Genomic DNA, 23,736 nt, shown 5'->3' with positions numbered 1-23,736 from the left:
ACAGAAACACATGCACAAGACACTGACACACACATACAGACACAGAAAAACATATATACACACATCCACAGAACACACATGCACACACAAACATATATGCACACACAGAAGACACACATACACCCAGAAACACACACAGAAGCACACACATACACATACACACATGTACCACACATACACACAGAACACACATGACACAGAAACATACATGCACAAGACACAGACACAGAAAAACACATGTACACACATACACACAGAACACACATGACACAGAAATACACATGCACATACATATGCACAGAACACACATGCACACACAAACATATGCACACACAGAGCACACATATACACACAGAAACAGATGCATACAGAGGCACACACACATAAACATACACACATACAACACATATGCACAGAACACACGATGCAGAAGCATACAGGCACACACACAAACACATGCACACACAGAGAAACACACATGCACACACAGACACAAAAACATGTACACACAGAAACACACACATACACAAACACAGACACACTTGTACAACACATACAGAACACACATGCACATAGTACACATAAAACACACATGTACACACAAACACACACATACAGACAGAACACACACATGCACACAGACACGTGGAAACACATGTACACCAACATGTATACTCATATACAGACACAAGCACACATGCAAACACACAGAAACACATTTGCACAGACATGCATATACACAGACACAGACATGCGTGCACAAACACACATGCACACACACAGAAACTCAGAAACACACAGACATGCATACACAGACATGCACACACAGAGACATGTATAACACAAACACATATATATATACACATACATATGCACATTCACACAGACACATATACACAGGCACCGACACACAGACACACACATTCACAGACATGCAGTATACACGCAAACATGCACACATGCATAAATATACACACAAACATAAACACAAACACAGACACGCACATACATACAAACACATACACATGCACACAGATACCCACACGTACACCCAGATACACAAAGACACTAAAGTCTCGATTTTCTATTGAAGTCACTGAAAGGGGCGTGAAGGCACAGAGGAGATCTCCCTCCAAGTTAATGAGCATCTGAAGTGACCATGAGAACGTGTCTCTGAGACTTCCAACCACAGGGGCATCCGTGACCGATGGTCCCCACTGCCGTGCTCTGAAAGCCATCGTCGTCGTGTTTGCACCAAGGTCATGCTTCCTACGGGCAATTACCAGCCAAAGGTGGAGCACAGCAGGGACACTGAGACAGGCCTGTTCCTGGGAGACACAGGACCCCTGTAATAGCTGAGTTAGCTCAAGGGCTCCCTTATGGCCTTGCACAACCCTCCAGATACGGCAAAGTGGTCTGGGATGCTTCCACGCAACTTTTCCGCCCTCTTTCCTTCACGGGGATCCAACCTGCATCATGGTCTGAAGGCTCCCCTGGCCTCCCTGGCACCTACTCTATTTCTCTCACAGGCATTTCCCCCGGTAAAACCCTTGCACATTTAATTCCCTCTTCACATCTCCTCTTTGGAAGACCGGGACTAACACGATGTCCATAGATCTCCTGTGTGGGAGAGCCCCACAAATCCAGTCTATAGAATAAAACAAAATCAGATGGCTGGTATGTGCCTCGCACACTTGGCCTTAGAACAAGGAGCAGACAAGATTTCAAAGAGAAGCAGATTCTGGGAAAAGAGGGGGAAGGCTGCCTTCCTCTGGGAGGTCTGAACTGGGAGGGAGTAGGGGCGATAATTAGCTTGGAAGTTCAGATGAAATGTTTAAAAGAAAATCATAAACAACAGAGAAGAACTCTACATGCACCCAGAGGCTGGTACCCTCAATGAATGGATGAATGAATGGGTGAGTGGATAAATGCCTTAGTGTAAAGTGGACAGTGGCCTCTTTCCAAAGACAAGAATTCAAGTTTGTTTGAAAGGACTAGGAGGTGCAAACTTTAGCTGGACTTGTAAAAACATAAAGACATAAAAACAACAAAACCGTAAAAGCATAGAGATGGCTGGGCCTCCTTGGGTCGGGCCCAGCCATTGTTCAACTCTGGCAGTGGCACGGAAGGGGATGCATATCAGCGTCTGCTTACCATGCAGTTGTCCATGGCATTGACTTTGGATGTCCCCTGACTGCGCCCCCACCCACCTCCTGAACCTCTCCAGTTTTTATTTCCTCCTGGGTTAGAGAACTCATTTGTTTGTTACATGCATTGGTTTTAATAATTTACATCTAGAATCTAACTTCCTCAGGCTTTAAGAAGTGCTTCCTAGAGAGAATATTCCAGAATGTGAGGGGTAGTCCATCCACGTTCTCCTCATTCGTGTCCTAAAGAACGTGACAGATTCTAATTCTTTTTGCTTTTATCCTTTTCCTTTGGAGTTTCCATCAATTTTCGTCATAGGAAACAGTCCTGTCTTCTCAGGACCTTTTCTGCCTCACCGAGGCCTGAGGGTGCACACAGCGTTCATCGTAAGAAACAGTCCTGTCTTCTCGGGACCTTTTCTGGCTCACCGAGGTCCGGGGGTGCACACAGGGTTCAGCATTTCAGATTCAGCTGAACCTTGGCTCAGGGTGGGGCAGGATGATCCTCTCATATTGGTCATGGTCTTTTTTTTTTTTTTTTTTTTTTTGAGGCAGAGTCTCCCTCTGTCACCCAGGCTGGAATGCGGTGGTGCGATCTCAGCTCACAACAACCTCTGCCTCCTAAGTTCAAGGTATCCTTCTGCCTCAGCCTCCCAAGTAGCTGGGACTACAGGTGCCTGCCACCACACCTGGCTAATTTTTGTATTTTTAGTAGAGACGGGGTATCACCGTGTTAGCCAGGATGGTCTCGATCTCCTGACTTCGTGATCCACCTGCCTCTGCCTCCCAAAGTGCTGGGATTACAGGTGTGAGCCACCATGCCCTGCCGGGTCTTTTTTATCAGCATCAGAAATCTATTAACAATGGCCAGGTGCGGTGGCTCAAGCCTGTAATCCCAGCACTTTGGGAGGCCAAGATGGGCAGATCACCTGAGGTCGGGAGTTTGAAGTCAGCCTGGCCAACATGGTGAAACCCTGTCTCTACTAAAAATACAAAAATTAGCCAGGCATGATGGCAGGCACCTGTAATCCCAGCTACTTGGGAGGCTGAGGCAGGAGAATCACTTGAACCTGGGCGGTGGAAGTTGCGGTGAGCCAAGATCATGCCACTGCACTCCAGCCTGGGTGACAGAGCAAAACTCCATCTCAAAAAAAAAAAAAAAAAAAAAAATCTACTGATAATGACTCTAAGAGCTTTTTACCTAGGCCATCATGGAGAGCTCAGCGCTGGTCTATTTACAAGCATTGTTGAATGGTCTCTTCCTAAACCTAGGACCTCCCTTAGGCCTGCTCCTCCTCTGTGCTCCTCCCCATGAAGAGGGGTGTCCACATGGCCAAAGGCTCCTATTCCTCCTGTAGACTGACTGCACTTTGCCCCAAGGTCGCTGTTACTGTGGCATCCCTAGGTCTGTGGTGTGGCCAAGGGGTGACCATTTGCAGGAGCTGTGGACAGAGCTTGAACGTGGAGCCTCATGCATTCTTCTGACCTAACCAATGCACTTGTGATATATCTTCTCTCGCCACTCAACAGCTGCTGAAAATTCCTTTGGGGTTGGGGTGCGCAAGGGTGGGAGGAGAAGGAGAGGAGCTTGTGGGTGGGGGAGCTGGGGACAGGAGGTTGTTTGTTCCTAGGCTGCCACATTTTAGTGTTGAACTTCTTAGAATCCTACATGCTAACCTGGCTTCCAGGTTGGTAAGAAGGTATTTTGTTCAGGAGGGAAGATTAGACACACTTGATTTTGTAGCTTTTTGAACTTGCTTTAGAATGTTAAGATACTGAGACACATGGTATGTGAGCTTCCATTTGTATTCTAGCTCTGGCCCCCAAATGTTAGGGACGGAGCTGCCTAAATCCATTACCTTAGATATTGTCAGGCCTCTGAGCCCAAGCTAAGCCATCATATCCCCTGTGACCTGCATGTATACATCCAGATGGCCTGAAGCAATTGAAGAGCCACAAATGATGTGAAAATAGCCTTAACTGATGACATTCCACCATTGTGATTTGTTTCTGCCCCACCCTAACTGATCAATGTACTTTGTAATCCCCCCTACCCTTAAGAAGGTTCTTTGCAATTCTCCCCACCCTTTAGAATGTACTTTGTGAGATCCACCCCCTGCCCGCAAAACATTGCTCCTAACTCCACTGCCTATCCCAAAACCTTTAAGAACTAATGATAATCCCACTGACCTTTGCTGACTCTCTTTTCGGACTCAGCCCGCCTGCACCCAGGTGAAATAAACACCCATGTTGCTCACACAAAGCCTGTTTGGTGGTCTCTTCACATGGATGCGTGTGACATTTGGTGCTGAAGACCCTGGTCAGCAGGACTCCTTCGGGAGACCAGTCCTCTGTCCTTACCCTCACTCTGTGAAGAGATCCACCTACAACCTCGGGCCCTCAGACCAACCAGCCCAAGGAACAACTCACCGATTTTAAATCGGGTAAGCGGCCTCTTTTACTCTTTTCTGCAACCTCTCACTATCTCTCAACCTCTTTCTCCTTTGAGTCTTGGCGCCATCCTTCAATCTCTCTCTTCTCTTACTTTCAATTCCTTTCTTTTTCTGGTAGAGACAAAGGAGACACATTTTATCCGTGGACCCAAAACTCCAGTGCCGGTCACGGACTTGGGAAGGCAGCCTTCCCTTGGTGTTTAATCATTGCGGGGATGCCTGCCTGATTATTCACCCACATCCCATTGGTGTCTGATCTCCGCAGGGATGCCTGCCTTGGTCATTCACCCACTTTCCCTTGGTGGCAAGTCAATTGCAGGGACGCCTGCTTTGGCTGCTCACCCACATTGCAGCCCAGGGCTTCTCCCCACCCCTTCTCTCCGTGTCTCTACCCCTTTTCCACTTTTCTGGGGAGCAAGCACCTGCCACCCCTTCTCCACTTTCTTGGAGGGCAAGCACACCCACCCCTTCTCTCCATGTCTCTGCCCTTTTTCCACTTTCCTGGGGGGCAAGCACCCCTCACCCCTTCTTTCCGTGTCTCTACCCTTCTCTTTAAACTTGCTTCCTTCACTATGGGCAACCTTCCACCCTGCATTCCTCCTTCTTCTCCCTTAGCCTGTGTTCTCAAGAACTTAAAAGCTCTTCAACTCTTGCTTGACCTAAAACTTAAATGCCTTATTTTGTTCTGCAATGCCGCTTGACCCCCATACAAACTGGACAGTGGTTCCAAATAGCCAGAAAACAGCACTTCTGATTTTTCCATCCTACAAGATCTACATAATTCTTGTCATAACATGGGCAAACGGTCTGAGGTGCCTGATATCCAGGCATTCTTTTACACATCAGTCCCTTCCTAGTCTCTGTTCCCAATGCAACTCATCCCAAATCTTGCTTCTGTCCCTCCTACCTGTCCCTTCAGTCCCAACCCCAAGTGTCTCTGAGTCTTTTGAATCTTCCTTTTCTACAGACCCATCTGACCTCTCCCCTCCTCCCAAGGCTGCTCCTTGCCAGGCTGAGCTAGGTCCCAGTTTTTCCTCAGCCTCCGCTCCCCCACCCTATAATCCTTTTATCACCTCCCCTCCTCACACCTGGTCCGGCTTACAGTTTTGTTCCTTGAATAGCCCTCGCCCACCTGCCCAGCAATTTCCTCTTAAAAAGGTGGCTGGAGCTAAAGGCATGGTCAAGGTTAATGCTCCTTTTTCTTTATCTGACCTCTCCCAAATCAGTTAGTGTTTAGGCTCTTTTTCATCAAGTAAAAAAACCCAGCCCAGTTCATGGCCCGTTTGGCAGCAACCCTGAGACACTTTACAGCCCTAGATCCTGTAAGGTCAGAAAGCCATTCTATTCTCAATATGCATTTTATTTTATTACCCAATCTGCTCCCAACATTAAATGCAGCTCCAAAAATTAAATTCCGGCCCTTAAACCCCACAACAGGACTTAATTAACCTTATCTTCAAGATGTACAATAATAGAGTAGAGGCAGCCAAGTAGCAATGTATTTCTGCAATTCCTTGCCTCCACTGTGAGACAAACCCCAGCCACATCTCCAGCACACAAGAACTCTAAACGCCTAAACCGCAGCTGCCAGGTGTTCCTCCAGAACCTCCTCCCCCAGGAGCTTGCTACGAGTGCTGGAAATCTGGCCACTGGGCCAGGGAATGCCTGCAGCCCAGGATTCCTCCTAAGCCGCATCCCATCTGTGTGGCACCCCACTGAAAATCGGACTGTTCAGCTCACCTGGCAGCCACTCCCAGAGCCCCTGGACCTCTGGCCCAAGGCTCTCTGACTGACTCCTTCCCAGATCTTCTTGGCTTAGTGGCTGAAGACTGATGCTGCCCGATTGCCTTGGAAGCCTCCTGGACCATCACAGGAACTTTGGATAACTCTTACATTGGAGGGTAAGCCCATCCCCTTCTTTTTTCTTTTTTTAATTTTGTTGTTGTTGTTGTTGTTGTTGTTGTTGTTGAGACGGAGTCTCACTGTCACCCAGGCTGGAGTGCAGTGGCGCAATCTCCGCTCACTGCAGGCTCTGCCCCCTGGGGTTCACGCCATTCTCCTGCCTCAGCCTCCAGAGTAGCTGGGACTACAGGCGCCCGCCACCTCGCCTGGCTAATTTTTTTGTACTTTTTAGTAGAGACGGGGTTTCACCGTGTTAGCCAGGATGGTCTCGATCTTCTGACCTCGTGATCCGCCTGCCTCAGCCTCCCAAAGTGCTGGGATTACAGGCATGAGCCACCGCGCCCAGCCAATTTTTGTATTTTTAGTAGAGACAGCGTTTCGCCATGTTGGCCAGGCTGGTCTCGAACTCCTGACCTCAGGTGATCCACCTGCCTCGGCCTCCTAAAGTGCTGGGATTACAAGTGTGAGCCACCGAGTCTGGCCCTTTCTAATCCTTTTATATCCCCAGTCCCCACCCTAGGGACTTGCTGGGTTCTTGATGGGAAAGGAGAGATGGGGGATGGACATGATTGTCAGAAGGAGGAGAGTGAGGGGCAAAACTGGTCCTTCCTTTCTTCCTTCCTTCCTTCAACAAATAGTTATAAGATGGGGGGTGGAGCAAGGGGGTAATAGTCCTGAGCAATGAACTGGTTTCCTCAGGTAAACCCCCTGGTACAATGGACAGGTTTCTGGAAGATTCCAGATGTAGGTATCCCTGGGATCTCACCTGGTGGGCTGGGGTACAGCAGTAGGAGCTTCCTGTGTGTTCTCAGGACAAAGCCCTTCTTGTCACTGGGCCAGTAGTTCCCTGCTTGCGTCTCCCTTCTCTCTGAACCTCTTTCTGTGTGTGTGTGTGTGTGTGTGTGTGTGTGTGTGTGTGTGTGTGTGTGTGTGTGTGTTTAAAGAGACAGCGTCTGCTGTGTTGCCCAGGCTGGAGTACGGTGGACAGTGGCTCAATCATGGCTCACTGCAGCTGCAACCTCTTGGGCTCAAGTGATCCTCAGACCTTAGCCTCCCAGATTGCTTGGCCTGCAGGCATGCGTGACTATGCAGAACTAATTACTATTACTATTATTATTTATTTTTGAGACAGAGTCTTGCTCTGTTGCCCAGGCTGGAGTGCAGTGGTGCGATCTTGGTTCACTGCAACCTCTGCCTCCCGGGTTCAAGTGATTCTCCTGCCTCAGCCTCCCGAGTCACTGGGATTACAGGTGCATGCCACCACGCCCAGCTAATTTTTGTATTTTTTAGTAGAGATGGGGTTTCGCCATGTTGTCCGGGCTGGTCTCTAACTCCTGAACTGGAGTGATCCGCCTACCTTGGCCTCCCAAAGTGTTGGGATTATAGGCATGAGCCACCACGCCTGACCTTTTTTTTTTTTTTTTTTGTGGAGATGAAGCCTTGCCACGTTGCCCAGGCTGGTTTCGAACTCCTGGCTACAAGTGATCTTCCCGCCTCAGCCTCCTAAAGTGCTGAGATTACAGGTGTGAGCCACTGTACCTGGCCTTGTAGTCTGGGGTTGGATACCCAATCATCTCCTCGTAGCTGCCTTCCAACCTTTGGTCTGGAATCTCGCCTCTGTCTTTCTGACTTTGGCCCCAAGCGCCCCTCAATCCTCTTGAACTTCTGGCCTTCTGGGCTCCCACGCATCTGGCTACACCTGAAGCTCCAGGTTGAGGACATTGTATACATCAGCTGTGGCTGTCCAGGACCCCTCTGGTGGAGCCACATGCCCCTGCCCCAAGCCAACCCACCAGGTTTGGAGGATTGGATAAGGGCTGGCCAGACCCAGTGGGTCTATGTCTGCAGGTTTCCACATGACAGAGGAGCCACCGAGTTCTCTTTTTAGAGAACCCACGGTGGCTGTGTACAGAGAGGAATTTCTCAGAAGCTTATGATCGCTGTGACCCCTTGCATTGTCAACTGCCTCGAAATTTCACCCTTTCCATCTCCTTCCTCTTTTTTTTTTTGTTTGAGACAGAGTCTTGTTCTGTCGCCCAGGCTGGAGTGTAGTGGTGCAATCTCGGCTCACTGCAATCCCCACCTCCTAGGTTCAAGCGATTCTTCTGCCTCAGCCTCCTGAGTAGCTGGGACTACAGGTGTGTGCCACCACGCCTGGCTAATTTTTGTATTTCTAGTAGAGACGGGGTTTCACTATGTTGGCCAGGTTGATCTTGAACTCCCGATCTCGTGATCCGCCCGCCTTGGCCTCCCAAAGTGCTGGGATTACAGGCTGAGCCACCGTGCCCGACCAACCACCTCCTTCCTCTTTTAGTCTCATTCACCCATGGGAAGTGACTGAAGGAGGAAGTTCAAGGGCGAGAGTGAGTGCCAGCAGAAGGCTGGGAGATGGAGTGCAGTCTGTAGCTTGTTCCTGCTGCCAGGATCCACCGAGGGGAACGGGGACCTGTCTGAAGAGAAGATGCCCCTGCTGACGCTCTACCCGCTCCTCTTCTGGCTCTCAGGTGCGCGGGCCTGGGTCTGTCTTCTTGCGGGAAGCTTAGCCAGCAGGAGGAGGTGGCTGAGAGAGGGAAGAAGGGACCAGGCCAAAAGGTGTCCTTAATGGCATGAGCCTTGTGCGTTTCATCCACATACCCACCATTCACCTAGCGTTTCCGTTGCCAAGGCGGGAATACAGGGCGTGGCCTTCATAATGAAGCCAGTGCAAGGCAGCATTCCTGACCCCCAGGGGCTGATCATGTGAAATGGACAGAGTGTAGGCCCCGCCGGTCAGGGAAAAGCAGAGGAGGAACACGGGCTGCTCAGGAGAGCAGGCGAGTGCCTCATCCTGGACTGGGTGGTCTGTCACCTGCGTGGAGGTGTTCTGAGCAAGGGCAGGCGTCAGGGAAGAGGTGAGGCTGGAGGACTCTGAAAGGAGGGAAGAGGGAGTTTGCTGGGCAGAGAGACAGTGGTGGTTCTAGGCATTTGGGGCAATAGGAAATAGTAGAATTTGCTGAGGGACCGGAAAAGTCAAGAGGAGATAAGCCTGGCAGGGACGTAGAGGAAAGGAGGGACTGAGATGTGGGCAGAGCCAGAGGGCAGGAGACACCTTAAGTTGGTGCGTGCAATTTTGATTAAAAATGAAGGGAGGCCAGGGAAGGAGGCTTATTCCTGTAATCCCAGCACTTTGGGAGGCTGATTGCTTGAGCTCAGGGATTCGAGACCAGCTTGGGTAACATATAGAAACCCTGTCTCTACAGAAAGTACAAAAATTAGCCAGGCATGGTGGCATGTGCCTATGGTCCCAGCTACTTGGGAGGCTGGAGGCTGGGGCATGAGGATCACTTGAGCCCAGGAGGTGGAGGCTGCAGTGAGCTGTAATCATGCTACTGCCTTCCAGTGTGGGCGACAGAGCGAGACTCTGTTTCAAAAAAAAAAAAAAAAGGAAGAAAAAAAAAAAAAAGAAAGAAAACAAAAAAATAATTTCAAGAAGTGAGAAGTGATAAGTACTATGAGGAAAACAGAACCAGATGATATGTTACAGTGGGACCCAGGTTGGGGGATGCTCTAAGTCAGGCGGGCTGAAACAACCCCTCTGAAGATGGTCCCAGATGTCTGTCTGAGCCGAGACCTTGGAAAAAGAAGGAGGAAAAAGATCAGACACAGGATCGGGACCAGCTTTCCAGGCACAGGGAACAGCAGATACGAGGACTCTTGTGTAGGAATGAGCTTGGACTGGGCATGTCTGAGGAAGAGGGAGGTCAGCATGCCTTTGCCACATGCTTCAGAAGAGCCTGGTGGGACAGATTGGAGAAAGGGTCTTGGGGAAGAAAGTGACTTCTCCAGGACTCCTAGGCTGGTACAGGCAGAGCAGGGAGTGGCTAATGGACACTCGGCCCCGAGTTTCAGCGTGTAAGTGGAGAAGGCAGACTTTGGGTGAGATGTTATGAAATGCATTGGCACAGTGAGACCAGGACAGGTGTGGCTGCTTTTTTTCTGACATCTGGAAATGGGAGAATTTGGTAGTGAGCAGATGTGAGAGTTGTGTTGGGGGTGGGAGTGGTTTGGGACCTCTGTCTGAAGTGGGCAGAAAAGCCAGCAGGCACAGCTGTGGGCGCCAACACGAAGCCCAGATACCGCTGTGAACCTCCGTGCATCAGCTCTTGCCAGCCTCTCCTGCAGAACTTCCACCCACAAGCAGCAAGTGTGCTTACTCTGCTTCCCTCTTTTAAATAACTTATTGTTTTAAAACACCCAAGAAAAAAAAATACCCATCAGAAAGTTTGTTTTCTGTGAGAAAGGAAGGTTTTTTTATTTTTTTTGAGTTGGGGTCTCAGTCTGTTGCCTAGGCTGGAGTGCAGTGTCATGATCACAGCTCACTGCAGCCTCAACTCCTGGGCTCAAGTGATCCTCCTGCCTCGGCCTTCTGAGTTGCTGGGATTAAAGGCATGAGCCACCGTGCCTGGCAAGGAAGAGATTTTTTTTTTTTTTTGAGACAGAGTCTCGCTCTGTCACCCAGGCTGGAGTGCAGTGGCGCGATCTTGGCTCACTGCAACCTCTGCCTCCTGGATTCAAGTGATTCTTCTGCCTCAGCCTCCCAAGCAGCTGGGATTACAGGTGTGCCACCATGCCTGGCTAATTTTTTTTGTATTTTTAGTAGAGATGGGGTTTTACCATGTTGGTCAGGCTGGTCTCGAACTCCTGACCTCAAGTGATCCGCCCGCCTTGGCCTCCCAAAGTGTTGGGATTACAGGCGTGAGCCACCATGCCCAGCCTCTTTGTGCTTTTTTTCCGTAAGTCTTTATTGTTTCTGTTAAAGTTATTCCTAGGAATTTAATACACTTTTATTGCTAATGTAAATGAGCACTTTTCTACTTTACTTTCCAACTATTTATTAGCAGTTTATGGGGAAGCCATTGATTTTTACATGTTTATTGTTTATTTAGCCACTCTATTAAATTCAATTATGAATTAAAATACTTTTTCATTTAAAATTAAAACATTTTCTCTAACTTATCATTTCCCTTTTGATAATTATACATTTTATGTTTTTCCTTATCTTCCTATATTGATTAGAATTTCCAGGCCGGGCACAGTGGCTCACACCTGTAATCCCAGCACTTTGGGAGGCTAAGGCAGGCGGATCACAAGGTCAGGAGATCGAGACCATTCTGGCTACGGTGAAACCCCATCTCTACCAAAAGTACAAAAAATTAGCCGTGCGTGGTGGCAGGCGCCTGTAGTCCCAGCTACTCGGGAGGCTGAGGCAGGAGAATGGCGTGAACCCAGGAGGTGGAGCTTGCAGTGAGCTGAGATGGCGCCAATGCACTCCAGCCTGGGCGACAGAGCAAGACTCCATCTCAAAAAAACGAACAAAAAAGAACTTCCAGAATCATGTTATTATATATATTGGGAATTCATGTTTTGTTTATGATTTCAATAGGAATGCCTATAGTATTTCACTGTTAAGAATAATTTGGCTGGTGGTGCATGATGGCTGAAGCCTGTAATCCCAGCAATTTGTGAGGCTGAGGCAGGCAGATCGGTTGAGTCCAGGAGTTTGAGACCAGCTTGGGCAACAAAGTGAGACCTTGTCTCTCCAAAAAAAAAAAAAAAAAAAAAAGAATTAGCCTGGTATGGTGGTGCATGCCTGTGGTCCTGTCGTCCCAGCTACATAAGAGGTTACAGCAAAACGATCACTTGAGCCCAGGACTTGAGACTGCTGTGACCCATGTTCATACCGGTGCACTCTGGCCTGGGTGACGGGTGACCAAGCAAGACTCCATCTCAAAAAAAAAGAATAATTTGGCTCTTGGTTTATCGTGTCCTAAAAGTCTTTAATTGTGGAAAATAAAATGTACAAAAAAGTGTATAAAACTTCAATGTCCACGTTAACAAATTATTATAAAGTACATATGAATGTCTCACACTAAGTGTGGTGCTTGCTGAGGTTTTTGATAATCTTTAACAGATAAAGGCAGTTCTCTTAGTTTGCTAAGAGTTTTTAAAAAATCATGAATGAGTGTTGATTCCTATCAGGTACTTCTCTCTGCATCTAAGATGATCACACGATTTTTCTCCTTGACTCTGTTAATATGGCATATTACCCTTATTGATTTTCTTTTCTTTTTTTTTTTTTTTTTTTGAGACAGAGTCTTGCTGTCTCCAGGCTGGAGTGCAGTGGTGTGATCTTGGCTCACTGCAACCTCCGCCTCCTGGGTTTAAGCTATTCTCCTGCTGAAGGGAGGCTGAAGTGGGAGGATCAATTAAGCCTGGGAGGTGAAGGCTTCAGTGAGCCATGATGATTGTGCCACTGCTCTCCAGCCTGGGCGACAGAGTGAGAGCCTGTCTCCAAAAAAAAAAAAAAAAAAAGAAAGAAAAAAGATAAAAAGAAAGCAAATACTGCTTTACTGTCTATAATACTTGCTTTTCTACAAGGTGATAGTAATCAGGAGAGTGTAGGATTGGCAGAAGGGTGGACAAATAGATCAATGGAACAGGATGGGAAATCCATAAATTTGCAATTTGACAAAGGGGTCAAAGCAATTCAATGAAGAAAGTGGGATCTGTGTTGTATGGATCCTATAGCACATGAAGACCAGTTGCCGTTGCTGTTTTGATCAACTTCAAAGGCATTCATCCAGGGTGGCTTATTCCAGAACCACTAGAAATCATTAGGACCACCAGGACAGCCTCTCCACAGCCATCTGATGTGGCTGCCTCAGCTCGACCTCATGAGGGTCATCAGTGCTAAAGGCCAAGGTAAGACCCTGTGGAAATGGGTCTCCTGGTGTTTCCTCCCCACTAGACTGGACTAACACAAAGATGGCTGCAAAAGGACATTCCTCGAAATATACAGATTACCTTGGCCGTAGGGTGGAGAGAGGGGTGAACTGCAGGAAGCTATTATTGCTTAGTGACAATATTTTTATGTTTTGGGGGATCCGTTGTTGGGCTCTTCAGTGATTTTCCTGGTGGCTTTGACCCAGTGGAAAATTGAAGGACAAAAGTTTTGTATGTGGAAGGTGTATTTCTTCCTTGACTGTTATTTAACCTGTGAAACTTGGATTTGGGAGCTATTCCCTAAACAGAAAGCTGTGGCCCTGCCCTTGGGGTGGAGGTGACAGCACATGAATTTGTGTTTTCCAGGCTACTCCATTGCCACCGAAATCACCGGTCCAACAACGGTGAATGGCCTGGAGCGGGGCTCCTTGACCGTGCGGTGTGTTTACAGCTCACACTGGGAGACCTACTTGAAGTGGTGGTGTCGAGGAGCTGTTTGGCGTGACTGCAAGATCCTTGTTAAAACCGACGGATCAGAGCAGGAGGTGAAGAGGGACCGGGTGTCCATCAAGGACAATCAGAAAAACCACACGTTCACTGTGACCATGGAGGATCTCATGAAAACTGATGCTGACACTTACTGGTGTGGAATTGAGAGAACTGGATCTGACAATGGGGTCCCAGTTCAAGTGACCATTGACCCAGGTAAGAGGGAGTGTACATATGTGTGTGTCTCTCAGGGCCTGTTCTGTTCTGGTCTCTGAGATCCTACTCAAGTGATTTAATTGTCACTGAGTGATCTATCACTTGAGTCCTGAGTCTCATAGAACCCTGACTGACCACCTGGGACTGGGGGAGCAGGGCCTCTCTTCAATGGCCCCATGGCTCCCAGAGCTCCCTCCAGGATGGGATTAAGCCTTTCTAGGCACATTTTTTACCTCTGCACAGCTCAGTGCCTGAGGACAAGGTGATGGTCCCAGTTTCAGCCCATGGGCCAAAGGGACGCCTTCCCACGGTACCCAGAGACCCCAATCCTTGCCATTGCTTTTTGGAGACCTCCGGTGCCCAGGTGTGTCCTGCTTTTGGTGGAGTTCTGGGCTGGGGCTTCATAGCTGCCGTTCCCACCTCCCATTCCATATCTAACCTGGGGGAAAAAGAGGCTCAGCAGAGTCAGGGTGCTGGGGTCTAATTCCCAAGTCCAGAAAGGTCTTCACAGTCAAATGGCTGCATTCCTGGTCCCTGACATCCCACCATGAGCCATTTGTGTGTGTGGACTTAACGATGTTTCTTCCTATGTCCTTCTAGAATGCAGACATTCCTGGGAGGGTTAGCTCAGGGGTCCCAGTGCCTCGGTTTGCATGGTTTTATTTGTTGGGCTTGTTCTGCTGTCCCTCAGGAGATGAGCAGGACCAGCTCGAGGGCCCTTGTGGCATGGAGGGAGCACCACAGTCCTCGGGGCCCCAGGCTGCACTTGGAGCCTCTGGGGCATGTTCTAGTTTGCAAAGTGCTGAACGTGCATTGTCTCAATGAGTCCTCACAATACCCCTGAGAAAGGGGCATCCCCATCATTGAAGCTTTGTAACTTGCCCAAAGTCAAGGTTCTTCCTGAATATTATGATTTCATTCAGGGCTGGTCCTTACCTTTGATGTCACAGATCTAGGGTCACTGTGCAAGTTCCCACTCTGCTCCTGTTGTTGCTGGATAAATAGGTCTGGGGGTGGAGATTGACCAAGGCACTGTCAAAAGCAGCAGGATTGCTCAAGTTCAACTGGTCTCCAGCTGCCCTTAGGTGCTTCCCAGTCCCCTCTAACCCTCCCAGGGCCTGCTCAGCGTCCTCCCTGGACCCTGCCCAGCCCCACCTACCTCTGAGGCTCTGGAGTTTCCTAGAGACCAGGGAGACATGAGTGGTCCAAGCTGCAGCCCCTTCCCATAGTAGCAGTCCAGACCCCCGCCCAGCCTCAGAGCTCTGTGCAGGGCTGCGGGTGGGCTCATGGGCAGGGGCGTCTGTGATCTGGTCTATACACCAAGCATCAACTACAGCGTCGACTGCTGCCCCCACCACGCCTACCTCCACTACATTTACAGCACCAGTCACCCCGGAAGAAACTAGCAGCTCCCCAACTCTGACCGGCCACCACTTGGACAACAGGTAAGCCAACTCTGGTTCCACTGTGGCCTGCTTGACCCAAACTCCTCCAATGGAGAACTCTTTGAAGTCCCAGTTTCCAGCCGGAGCTTTGTCTGGGACCTGCACGCTCCTTGGTGAGGATGAGGAAGCTGGGAGCCCTTCCCACTTGCTGTGAGGCCACAAGGTGTCCTTTCAGTCTCCACAGTCCTTCATTCTGCAGCTCAGTGCTGTTTGTAGGTTCATTCATTCATTCGCCCCACTTTTACTGTGTTATAATAACTTCTACATGGCTGCACCATGCTGAGCTCCGGGGACACAGACATGGACTGTCCCCGTGGAGCTCAGTGTGGGAGACAGATGAGTTGGCAGTCGGTAAGGATGGTGTGGCTCGTGTGAGTGTGGGCGTGGGGTCATGGAGCCGCAGGGATGGCTGTTGGTCCAACTTCTGGGAGGACAAGGAAAGGAGGGCTTGGGGAAGTCCTGTTTCCCTTAATTTTCATCTGATTACTATTATGGCAAGAACAGTGATGCCGATAGTTTCTCACATCTCTAGAGCACCTGACGGCTCACAAAAGGCTTTCTTATGCATTATTTTGTTTTCTTTGACCTTTCCTACAACCACCCCATGTGGAAGAATGGGCAGATATAAATGTTCCCATTTTACAGAAGCAGAAACTGAGCCTCAGTCCCTTCCTCAGTGAAGGGTGGCACTGGAGCTTGGATGGAAGTCTCTGGGCTCTACCCCATAGCTCGGGTCACGCCTCTTAGTGCCCTGCCGAACCATCTGCAGTCAGCTGGGCTTTCTAGAAGTGGAACTTGCCCTTTAATTTCCTCCTTTCACTCTCCTCGGCCCTGTTGACTTTGTTTTCAGGTCTGCCAAGTGCCAAGGTCTCCTATTGCTGGGACCTTGCCACACAATCCCTGTGGGCGGTCCCCGGTATTCTGACTACCTGAGACGCTTCTACTCCCCCTCTCCCATTTGCCTTCTGTTTTTTTTTTAATTAAACTTTTAAAAGTTTCTTTTTTTTTTTTAATTTTTAGACAGAGTCTTGCTCTGTAGCTCAGACTTGAGTGCATGGTGCCATCGTGGCTCACTGCAACCTCTGCCTCTCATGTTCACGTGATTCTCATGCCTCAGTCTCCTGAGTAGCTGGGGGAACTATAGTCGCCCACCACCATGCCCAGCTAATTGTTTTTTTGTTTGTTTGTTTGTTTGTTTGACCGATTCTCACTCTGTTGCCCAGGTTGGAGTGCAGTAGTATGATCTCAGCTCACTGCAACCTCCACCTCCTGGGTTCATGTGATTCTCGTACCTCAGCTTCCCGAGTAGCTGGGATTACAGGCGTGAGCCACCATGCCCGGCCAATTTTTAGTAGGGATGGGGTTTTCGTATGTTGGCCAAGCTGGTCTCCAACTCCTGTCCTCAAGTGATTTGCCCACCTCAGCCTCCCAAAGTGCTGAGATTACAAGCATGACCCACCTTGCTTAGTCCCTATTTTTCTTTTTCCTAAGCAAAGCAATACAGGATGCCCTCTGATTCGAAAGTTTATTTTCTACCAAACTGCTTTGAGTAAGTAATAGTTAAGGTTATTTATTTATTTATTATTTTATGAATCGAAGCTTTATGTAAGTGCCCGATTAGGGCCTTTGACTAGCATGAGATGGTTTGTTCACTCATTTATTGAACACTTAACTCTTGAGCACTCACTCTAGCCTGTCACGGTTTAAGGGAATTAAAAAGGGTACAAGAATGGACCAAATAATCAAAATGCCTGCCCTCGAAGTACTTACAATCTAGAGCTAATTAGTGTAACCAAATAGGGCTGACACAATTAATTGACTGATGAATTTCTTTCTCAAATTTCTGCACATCCAGTGATGAAGCAGATAGTCCTTATATTAGTTTGCTTGGGTTGCCCCTAATAAAATACCACAGAATGGGGGCTTAAATCACAAACATTTATTTTCTCGCAGTTCTGGAGGCTAAAAGTCTGAGATCAAGGGGGTCCACAAGGCTGCTTTCTTCCGAGCCCTCTCAGCTTATAGATGGCTGTCTTCTTCCTATGTCTTCACGTGGTTATCCCTCTGCGTGTGTCTGTGTCCTGATCTCTTCTAATGACACCAGTGATAATGGATTAGGGCCCACCCCAGTGACCTCATTTAACCTCAATCACCTCCTTAAAGATCCTATCTTCAAATACAATCACATTCTGAGATACTAGAGGGTGGGACTTCAACATATGGATTGGGGTGGGAGGTGGTGGGGTACAATCCAGCCCAGCCCACAACAGTTTTTTTTTATTGGTTGTTTGTTTTGAGATGGAGTGTCGCTGTGTCACCCATGCTGGAGTACAGCGGCAGGATCTCGGCTCACTGCAACCTATGCCTCCCGGGTTCAAGCTATTCTCCTGCCTCAGCCTCCCAAGCAGCTGGGAGTAGCTGGGATTACAGGCGTGCACCACCGTGCCCAGCTAATATTTTGTATTTTTAGTAGAGATGGGGTTTCGCCATGTTAGCCAGGCTGGTCTCGAGCTCCCAACCTCATGTGATCTGCCCGCCTCGGCCTCCCAAAGTGCTAGGATTACAGGTGTGAGCCACCGCGCCCGGTCGAGTGATTCTTGAGCAAAGACTGGAAGAGGTGAGAGAGTGAGCCATGCAGAGCTCCGGAGGGAGCGTGTTCCTGGAGAAAAATGCAACTGGAATAAGGTTCTTAAGGTGGGGGTGTACCTGGAATATTTGAGGAGCAGCAGGAAGTGAGGCTGGAGTGAAGCAGGCGGGGGTGAGTCGTAGGCAGGAATGGAGGCCGTTGTCAGCCCTGGCCATTTTCATGGGCTGAAATGGGGCTGTTATGGGATTTCCTTATTTATTTATTATTCATTTATTTATTTATTTTGTTTATTTATTTATTTAATTTATTTATTTATTGAGACAGGGTCTTGCTCTGTCAACCAGGCTGGAGTGCAGTGGCACAATCTCAGCTCACTGCAACCTCCGCCTCCTGGGTTCAAGCAATTCTCCCACCGCAGCCTCCCAAGTAGCTGGGACTACAGACCCACGCCACCCTACCCGGCTAATTTTTGTATTTTTTGGTAGAGACGGAGTTTTACCATGTTGGTCAGGCTGGTCTCGAACTCCTGACCTCAAGTGATCTGCCTACTTCAGCCTCCCAAGGTGCTGGGATTACAGGTATGAGCCACCGTGCCTGGCCTGTTGCAGAATTTTGAGCGAGAGAGGGGTGTGCTTTGATGTTTGGTTCACAGGCCCCTCGGCTGCTGTGGCAATGATCCAGTACAGTAGGGCCTGTCAGTGTCCTGCAGCTGCTGTTACGAGTGGCTCAAAGCAAAAGAAATATGTTCTCTCACAGCTAAGGAGGCCAGGAATTGGGAATCAAGGTGTCACCAGGGCCGTTTCCACCCTGGAGGCCCAAAGGGAGCATCTGTCTCATGCCTCTGTTCCAGCTGCTGGTGGGCGCCTGCGATCCTTCGTGTTCCCGGGATTGTGGCGGCATCACTCTGATCCCTGTCTCTGTCGTCTCATGGTCTGCTTCCTGTGTGTATGTGTCCAAATTTCCCTCTTGTAAGGACACCAGTCGCTGGATCAGGGCCCATGCTAATCAAGTATGACCTCATCTTAACTCGATTACATCCACAAATAGGTCACATTCATGGGTCTGAGTGGATGTGAATTCGGGGGGAAGAGGACGGACGTTATTCAACCCAGTAGAGAGGGCAGGTGTAGAGGCAGGAGGTGTTTTAGGAGTCTACTGCCCTACAATTTCTGTTAGGCTTCTGACACATTAAAACCACCTCATGGAACCCCTTTCTCCTTTTAAAAACTATCTTTTGTCAAGGCCAGGTGCCGTGGCTCACGCCTGTAATCTCAGCACTTTGGGAGGCCGAGGCGGGCGGATCACGAGGTCAGGAGTTCGAGACCAGCCTGGCCTACATGGCGAAATCCTGTCTCTACTAAAAATACAAAAATTAGCTAGGTGTGGTGGTGGGTGCCTGTAATCCCAGCTACTTGGGAGGCTGAGGCAGGAGAATCTCTTGAACCCGGGAGGTGGAGGTTGCAGTGAGCCGAGATCGTGCCACTGTACTCCAGCCTGGGTGACAGAGCGAGACTCTGTCTCAAAAAAACGAAAAACAAAACAAAAACAGAAACAACTATCTTTTGTTAAAATTCTTAAATTTTAAAAACTTTTATTTTAGCTTCAGGGGTACATACACAGTTTCGTTATATCGGTAAATTGCATGTCACCAGGGTTTTGTGTACAGATTATTTTGTCACCCAGGTAATAGGTATAGTACCCATAGGTAGTTTGTAGTGTTTTGATTCTTTCCTTCCTCCCGCCCTCCATCCTCAAGTAGGCCCTGGTGTCTCTTGTTCCGTTCCCTTCTTTGTGTCTATGTGTACTCATTGTAAACCCATCTTTGAGGATCCCCAGGAGTGAGGGTTCCCAGGCTGCAAACTACAGACCTGCAGCTCATCAGGTGTGTGGCCCTCCCCTGCTGCTGGGTGGGTAGGATTGGGCTGAGAGGCAGATGGTGAGCCTGGGATGCAGGGGACGCTTGCCATTGTTTCCAGGCACAACCTCCTGAAGCTCAGTGTCCTCCTGCCCCTCATCTTCGCCATATTGCTGCTGCTTTCGGTGGCCGCCTCACTCTTGGCTTGGAGGATGATGAAACGCCAGCAGAAAGGTGAGAGGACCTGGGTGAGGCTGGGCTGAGACTGGGCCTGGTGGCTGGGGGTGTGGCATCTGAGAGCTATCTGGTCCAAGGGATTACCCGCAGAATCTGGAAAGGGCACAGTCCCAAAGGCCCTCAGCAGCTGGCAGTGCCAGGGGACCAGGGGCGCCCTGGAGCTTGCAGGGGCGCCCCAGGAGGTTTTGGCATTCGCCGCCTGCCCTGCACCTCCGTCCTTCCCCTTCTCTTCTCTCTGATCCACCTCCCTTTCTCTTTCCTGGATTGACTCTTGGTGGCAGAGGTGGCAATGGTCTTAGGTGGATGGTCCAGTCTGGGGTGTCTAGACTACATGCTAGAGTCGGGTCTATGTGGTTGTCAAGGAGGTACTGAGCTGACATGGAATGGGGAGGGACAAACAGACACAAACACACCAGTGGATGCACACACACGCGCGCGATCACGGGCACACACAGTGCATGGATCCCACAGCGCATGTGCACTCATCACATTACACAAGCATGCATGCACACACACAGCCCTCCGAGTCTGATCAGGAAATTGGAATGGCCTTTCCTTCTGTCCCTCCCCTGCCCACTGGACTTTCCCAGGCTACCTACTTGCCCTGTGTGAACTAGCTCTTCAGGGAGGAGCCTCTTGTTGCAGGAGCCTGCACTCACAGATCATGAGGCCTGGCCCCAACCAGACCCCTTTGTGTGGCTTCACTTCCACATTCTCACACAATTGTACCTCTTTCCCTTCTGGAACGGCTGGGTCCTCGCTCTCACGGGGTTCTCTCCAACACTTCTCCCTCGCCACAGCCTGGGAAATCTTTCGCCTGGGAAGAGGGGAGCCTGACTCTCTGTTAGTTTGTTTTCTGTGATGCTTTTTCAAAATTAGAGCCTGACTCTTATTCATCACTTTTTCTCCCAAATGTGTTGCTCACGGCCTAAGGTCTAAGTGCTTTCTGGAGAACACATCCCTGCTCTAGTGACAACAAAGAAATGGGGGGTTTTCCCCTGGAAACCAGGGTGCAGTGGCTCATGCCTATAATCCCAGCACTTAGGGAGGCTGAGGCAGGTGGATCACTTGAGGTCAGGAGTTCGAGACCAGCCTGGCCAACATGGTGAAACCCCTTCTCTACTAAAAATACAAAAAATTAGCTGGATGTGGTGGCACACACCTGTAGTTGCAGCTACTCAGGAGGCTGAGGCAGGAGAATCTCTTGATCCCAGGAGGTGGAGTTTGCAGTGAGCCAAGATCGTGCCATCGCCTGCCAGCGTGGGCGACAAAAGAGAAACTCCATCTCAAAACAAAACTAAACAAAACCAAACCAAACAAAATCGGTCCCTACTATGCCGACCCAGCTTGCACATTCTACTCAGGGTTGGGGGGCAGCTTGGTGCGATCCTGTCTCTGCAGACAACTTTTACTGATGGAGCACCACCTGGCCAGCACAGCCAAGCACCCAGGTTGTAAGGAAGGGACAGGCCCAGCCACCCTGCAGCTTACAGCCTACCTGAGGACTAACTAGAATTCAGTAGGATGAAGATGATGAGACAGACATAAAGCAACTGCCCCCCAGGGGCCCAGGAGGGGGATTAGACAGCCTGGGTCGCTGCAGAAGGCAGACATGACTTTGAATTGACCCCTGAAGGATGAATCAGGTAGAGAGACAGGGTGGAATTCCAGGCCGAGTTGGGATTCTGCAGAAGCAATCCCAGGGGAGCCGATGGCTGGCAGGGCCACCTGATCAGCTGAATGCACGGTTCTATGATGTGGGGAGCAGGGGACTGGGGTGTCCCTCTTTTTCAGGTGGAGAAGTGAAAAGTCAGAGAGGTGACATGACCAATGTCACAGAGTGTGTCATCTGAGGAATCAGAATTAGAACCAGGTCCCTGTCTCTGAGCCTGGACCCAATTCACCTCTTTTCTTCCATATTTGTCTTCCCTAGACCTGGGGGTTCTTGTGAGTCTGGGGAATGGGCTTTCTAATTCTGAATTGTTGTTTGTCTTTTAGCGGCCGGGATGTCCCCAGAGCAGGTAAGATAGCCCCCAAGGTCGGACCAGAGAGACCAGGCAGCTTCTTTCCCCTTCCTCATTTTCCATCTCTCAGAAGGTCCAAAATATCAGATAAGTCCTGTGCCAAAGTATCCTGTCCTCAAGGCCCCCTGCAGGGCCTGGAAACAGCCAGGGGACAAGGGCCGAGGGGTATGGAAGCCTGAGAAGTGGGGGCGCAGAGGGAAATGGGAGAGGGGCACCTGGGGAAGCGGAGAGGCTCTCGTCCCACCGCGGAAAAGGAACCTGTGTCCACAGACAGATCTTGTGACTCCCCAGCCTATGTTCCCTGTCCCAGGTACTGCAGCCCCTGGAGGGTGACCTCTGTTATGCAGACCTGACCCTGCAGCTGGCCGGAATCTCCCCCCAAAAGGCTACCACGAAGCTCTCCTCCTCTGCCCAGGCTGACCAGGTGCAAGTGGAATATGTCACCATGGTGCGTCCTCCGTAGGGGCTGCTGCGAGGCTGGGGCAGGGGGGCACAGGCCTGCTGTTGTGCCCTTTTGGAGGGTGGGATTTCTCCTGCTCATGTGGGCATCGAGGAGGCGAGTGTGGGACAAAGCCATAGTCACTGCAGAACCCGCCTAGGAGCTCCCCCAGGCGAGTCTCAGCCCCGGGGACATAGGGACTGGTCAAACACGGTCCCCACGCTGGGCAGCAGAGTCCCAGACAGGCTGAGTGGCTTGGCATTCCACAGGAAATGTGCTGCCCTGGTGCAGGGTTGGGGGAGAATCTGTTCTGTTGTGGTTGAAGCTCGGGGTGCTTGGCAGAGTGCGGGGGAAGTTGGAAGGCTTGAGAGGGGTCAGAAGCCCTGAAGGGTCCACCCCCGCCAGCCTCCTCCGAGGGCTCCTCTGCCCCGTGACCATCACTTCCTGCCGTCCTCTCTGACCTGGGACCCGCCTTTGCTGCAGGCTCCCTTGCCAAAGGAGGACATTTCCTGCGCATCTCTGACCTTCGGTGCTGAGCATCAGGAGCCGACCTACTGCAACATGGGCCACCTCAGTGGCCACATCCCCAGCGGGGGTCCTGAGGAGCCCACGGAATACAGCACCAACAGGAGGCTTTAGCATGCACTCCAGGCTCCTTCTTGGACCCCAGGCTGTGAGCACACTCCTGCCTCATCAACCGTCTGTCCCCTGCTCCCCTCATCAGGACCAACCCGGGGACTGGTGCCTCTGCCTGATCAGCCAGCATTGCCCCCAGCTCTGGTTTGGGCTTGGGGCCAAGTCTCAGGGGGCTTCTAGGAGTTGGGGTTTTCTAAACATCCCCTCCTCTCCTACATAGTTGAGGAGGGGGCTGGGGATATGCTCTGGGGCTTTCATGGGAATGATGAAGATGATAATGATAAAAATGTTATCATTATTATCATGAAGTATCATTATCATAATACAATGAACCTTTATTTATTGCCTACCACGTGTTATGGGCTGAATAATGGCCCCCAAAAGATATCTGTGTCCTAATCCTCAGAACCTGGAATTCCACCCTTCTGTGGCAGAAAGGGACTGTGCAGATGCAAGTTGAGGACCCCCATCTCCATCCACCCTCCCTTCTCACAGGCTCTGCTCCATGCACACTGGCTCTTCTTCTGTCCTTCTAACAAGATAA

General features: G+C 49.9%; 2 protein-coding genes across 10 annotated transcripts in view; one reads left to right on the top strand and one right to left on the bottom strand.

The window, feature by feature from the left end:
• Nucleotides 1–23,736, bottom strand: part of RAB37 (RAB37, member RAS oncogene family) — a 62,380-nt gene that overhangs the window by 18,339 nt on the left and 20,305 nt on the right. The window lies entirely within an intron of this gene.
• CD300LF (CD300 molecule like family member f) lies at nt 8,867–23,541 on the top strand. Of its 8 annotated transcripts, XM_055241708.2 has the most exons (8): nt 8,867–9,006; nt 13,631–13,969; nt 15,351–15,414; nt 19,838–19,883; nt 19,955–20,090; nt 22,092–22,114; nt 22,428–22,565; nt 23,040–23,541. In XM_055241708.2, exons 1-8 carry the CDS (start codon nt 8,964–8,966, stop codon nt 23,193–23,195), a joined length of 945 nt encoding a protein of 314 aa, XP_055097683.1. In that variant the 5' UTR covers nt 8,867–8,963; the 3' UTR covers nt 23,196–23,541. The 8 variants fall into 8 exon arrangements, with proteins under 8 accessions (XP_055097683.1, XP_055097686.1, XP_055097684.1 ...); XM_055241711.2 differs by lacking the exon at nt 19,838–19,883 and having other exon boundaries at nt 19,978–20,090; XM_055241709.2 differs by lacking the exon at nt 19,838–19,883 and having other exon boundaries at nt 15,306–15,414; nt 19,978–20,090.

This window comes from Symphalangus syndactylus, chromosome 14, assembly GCF_028878055.3.
Source record: "Symphalangus syndactylus isolate Jambi chromosome 14, NHGRI_mSymSyn1-v2.1_pri, whole genome shotgun sequence".
Classification (NCBI taxonomy): Eukaryota; Metazoa; Chordata; class Mammalia; order Primates; family Hylobatidae; genus Symphalangus; species Symphalangus syndactylus.
Note: the sequence above shows the minus strand (reverse complement) of the source record. Positions and strands in the feature narration are given on the sequence as shown.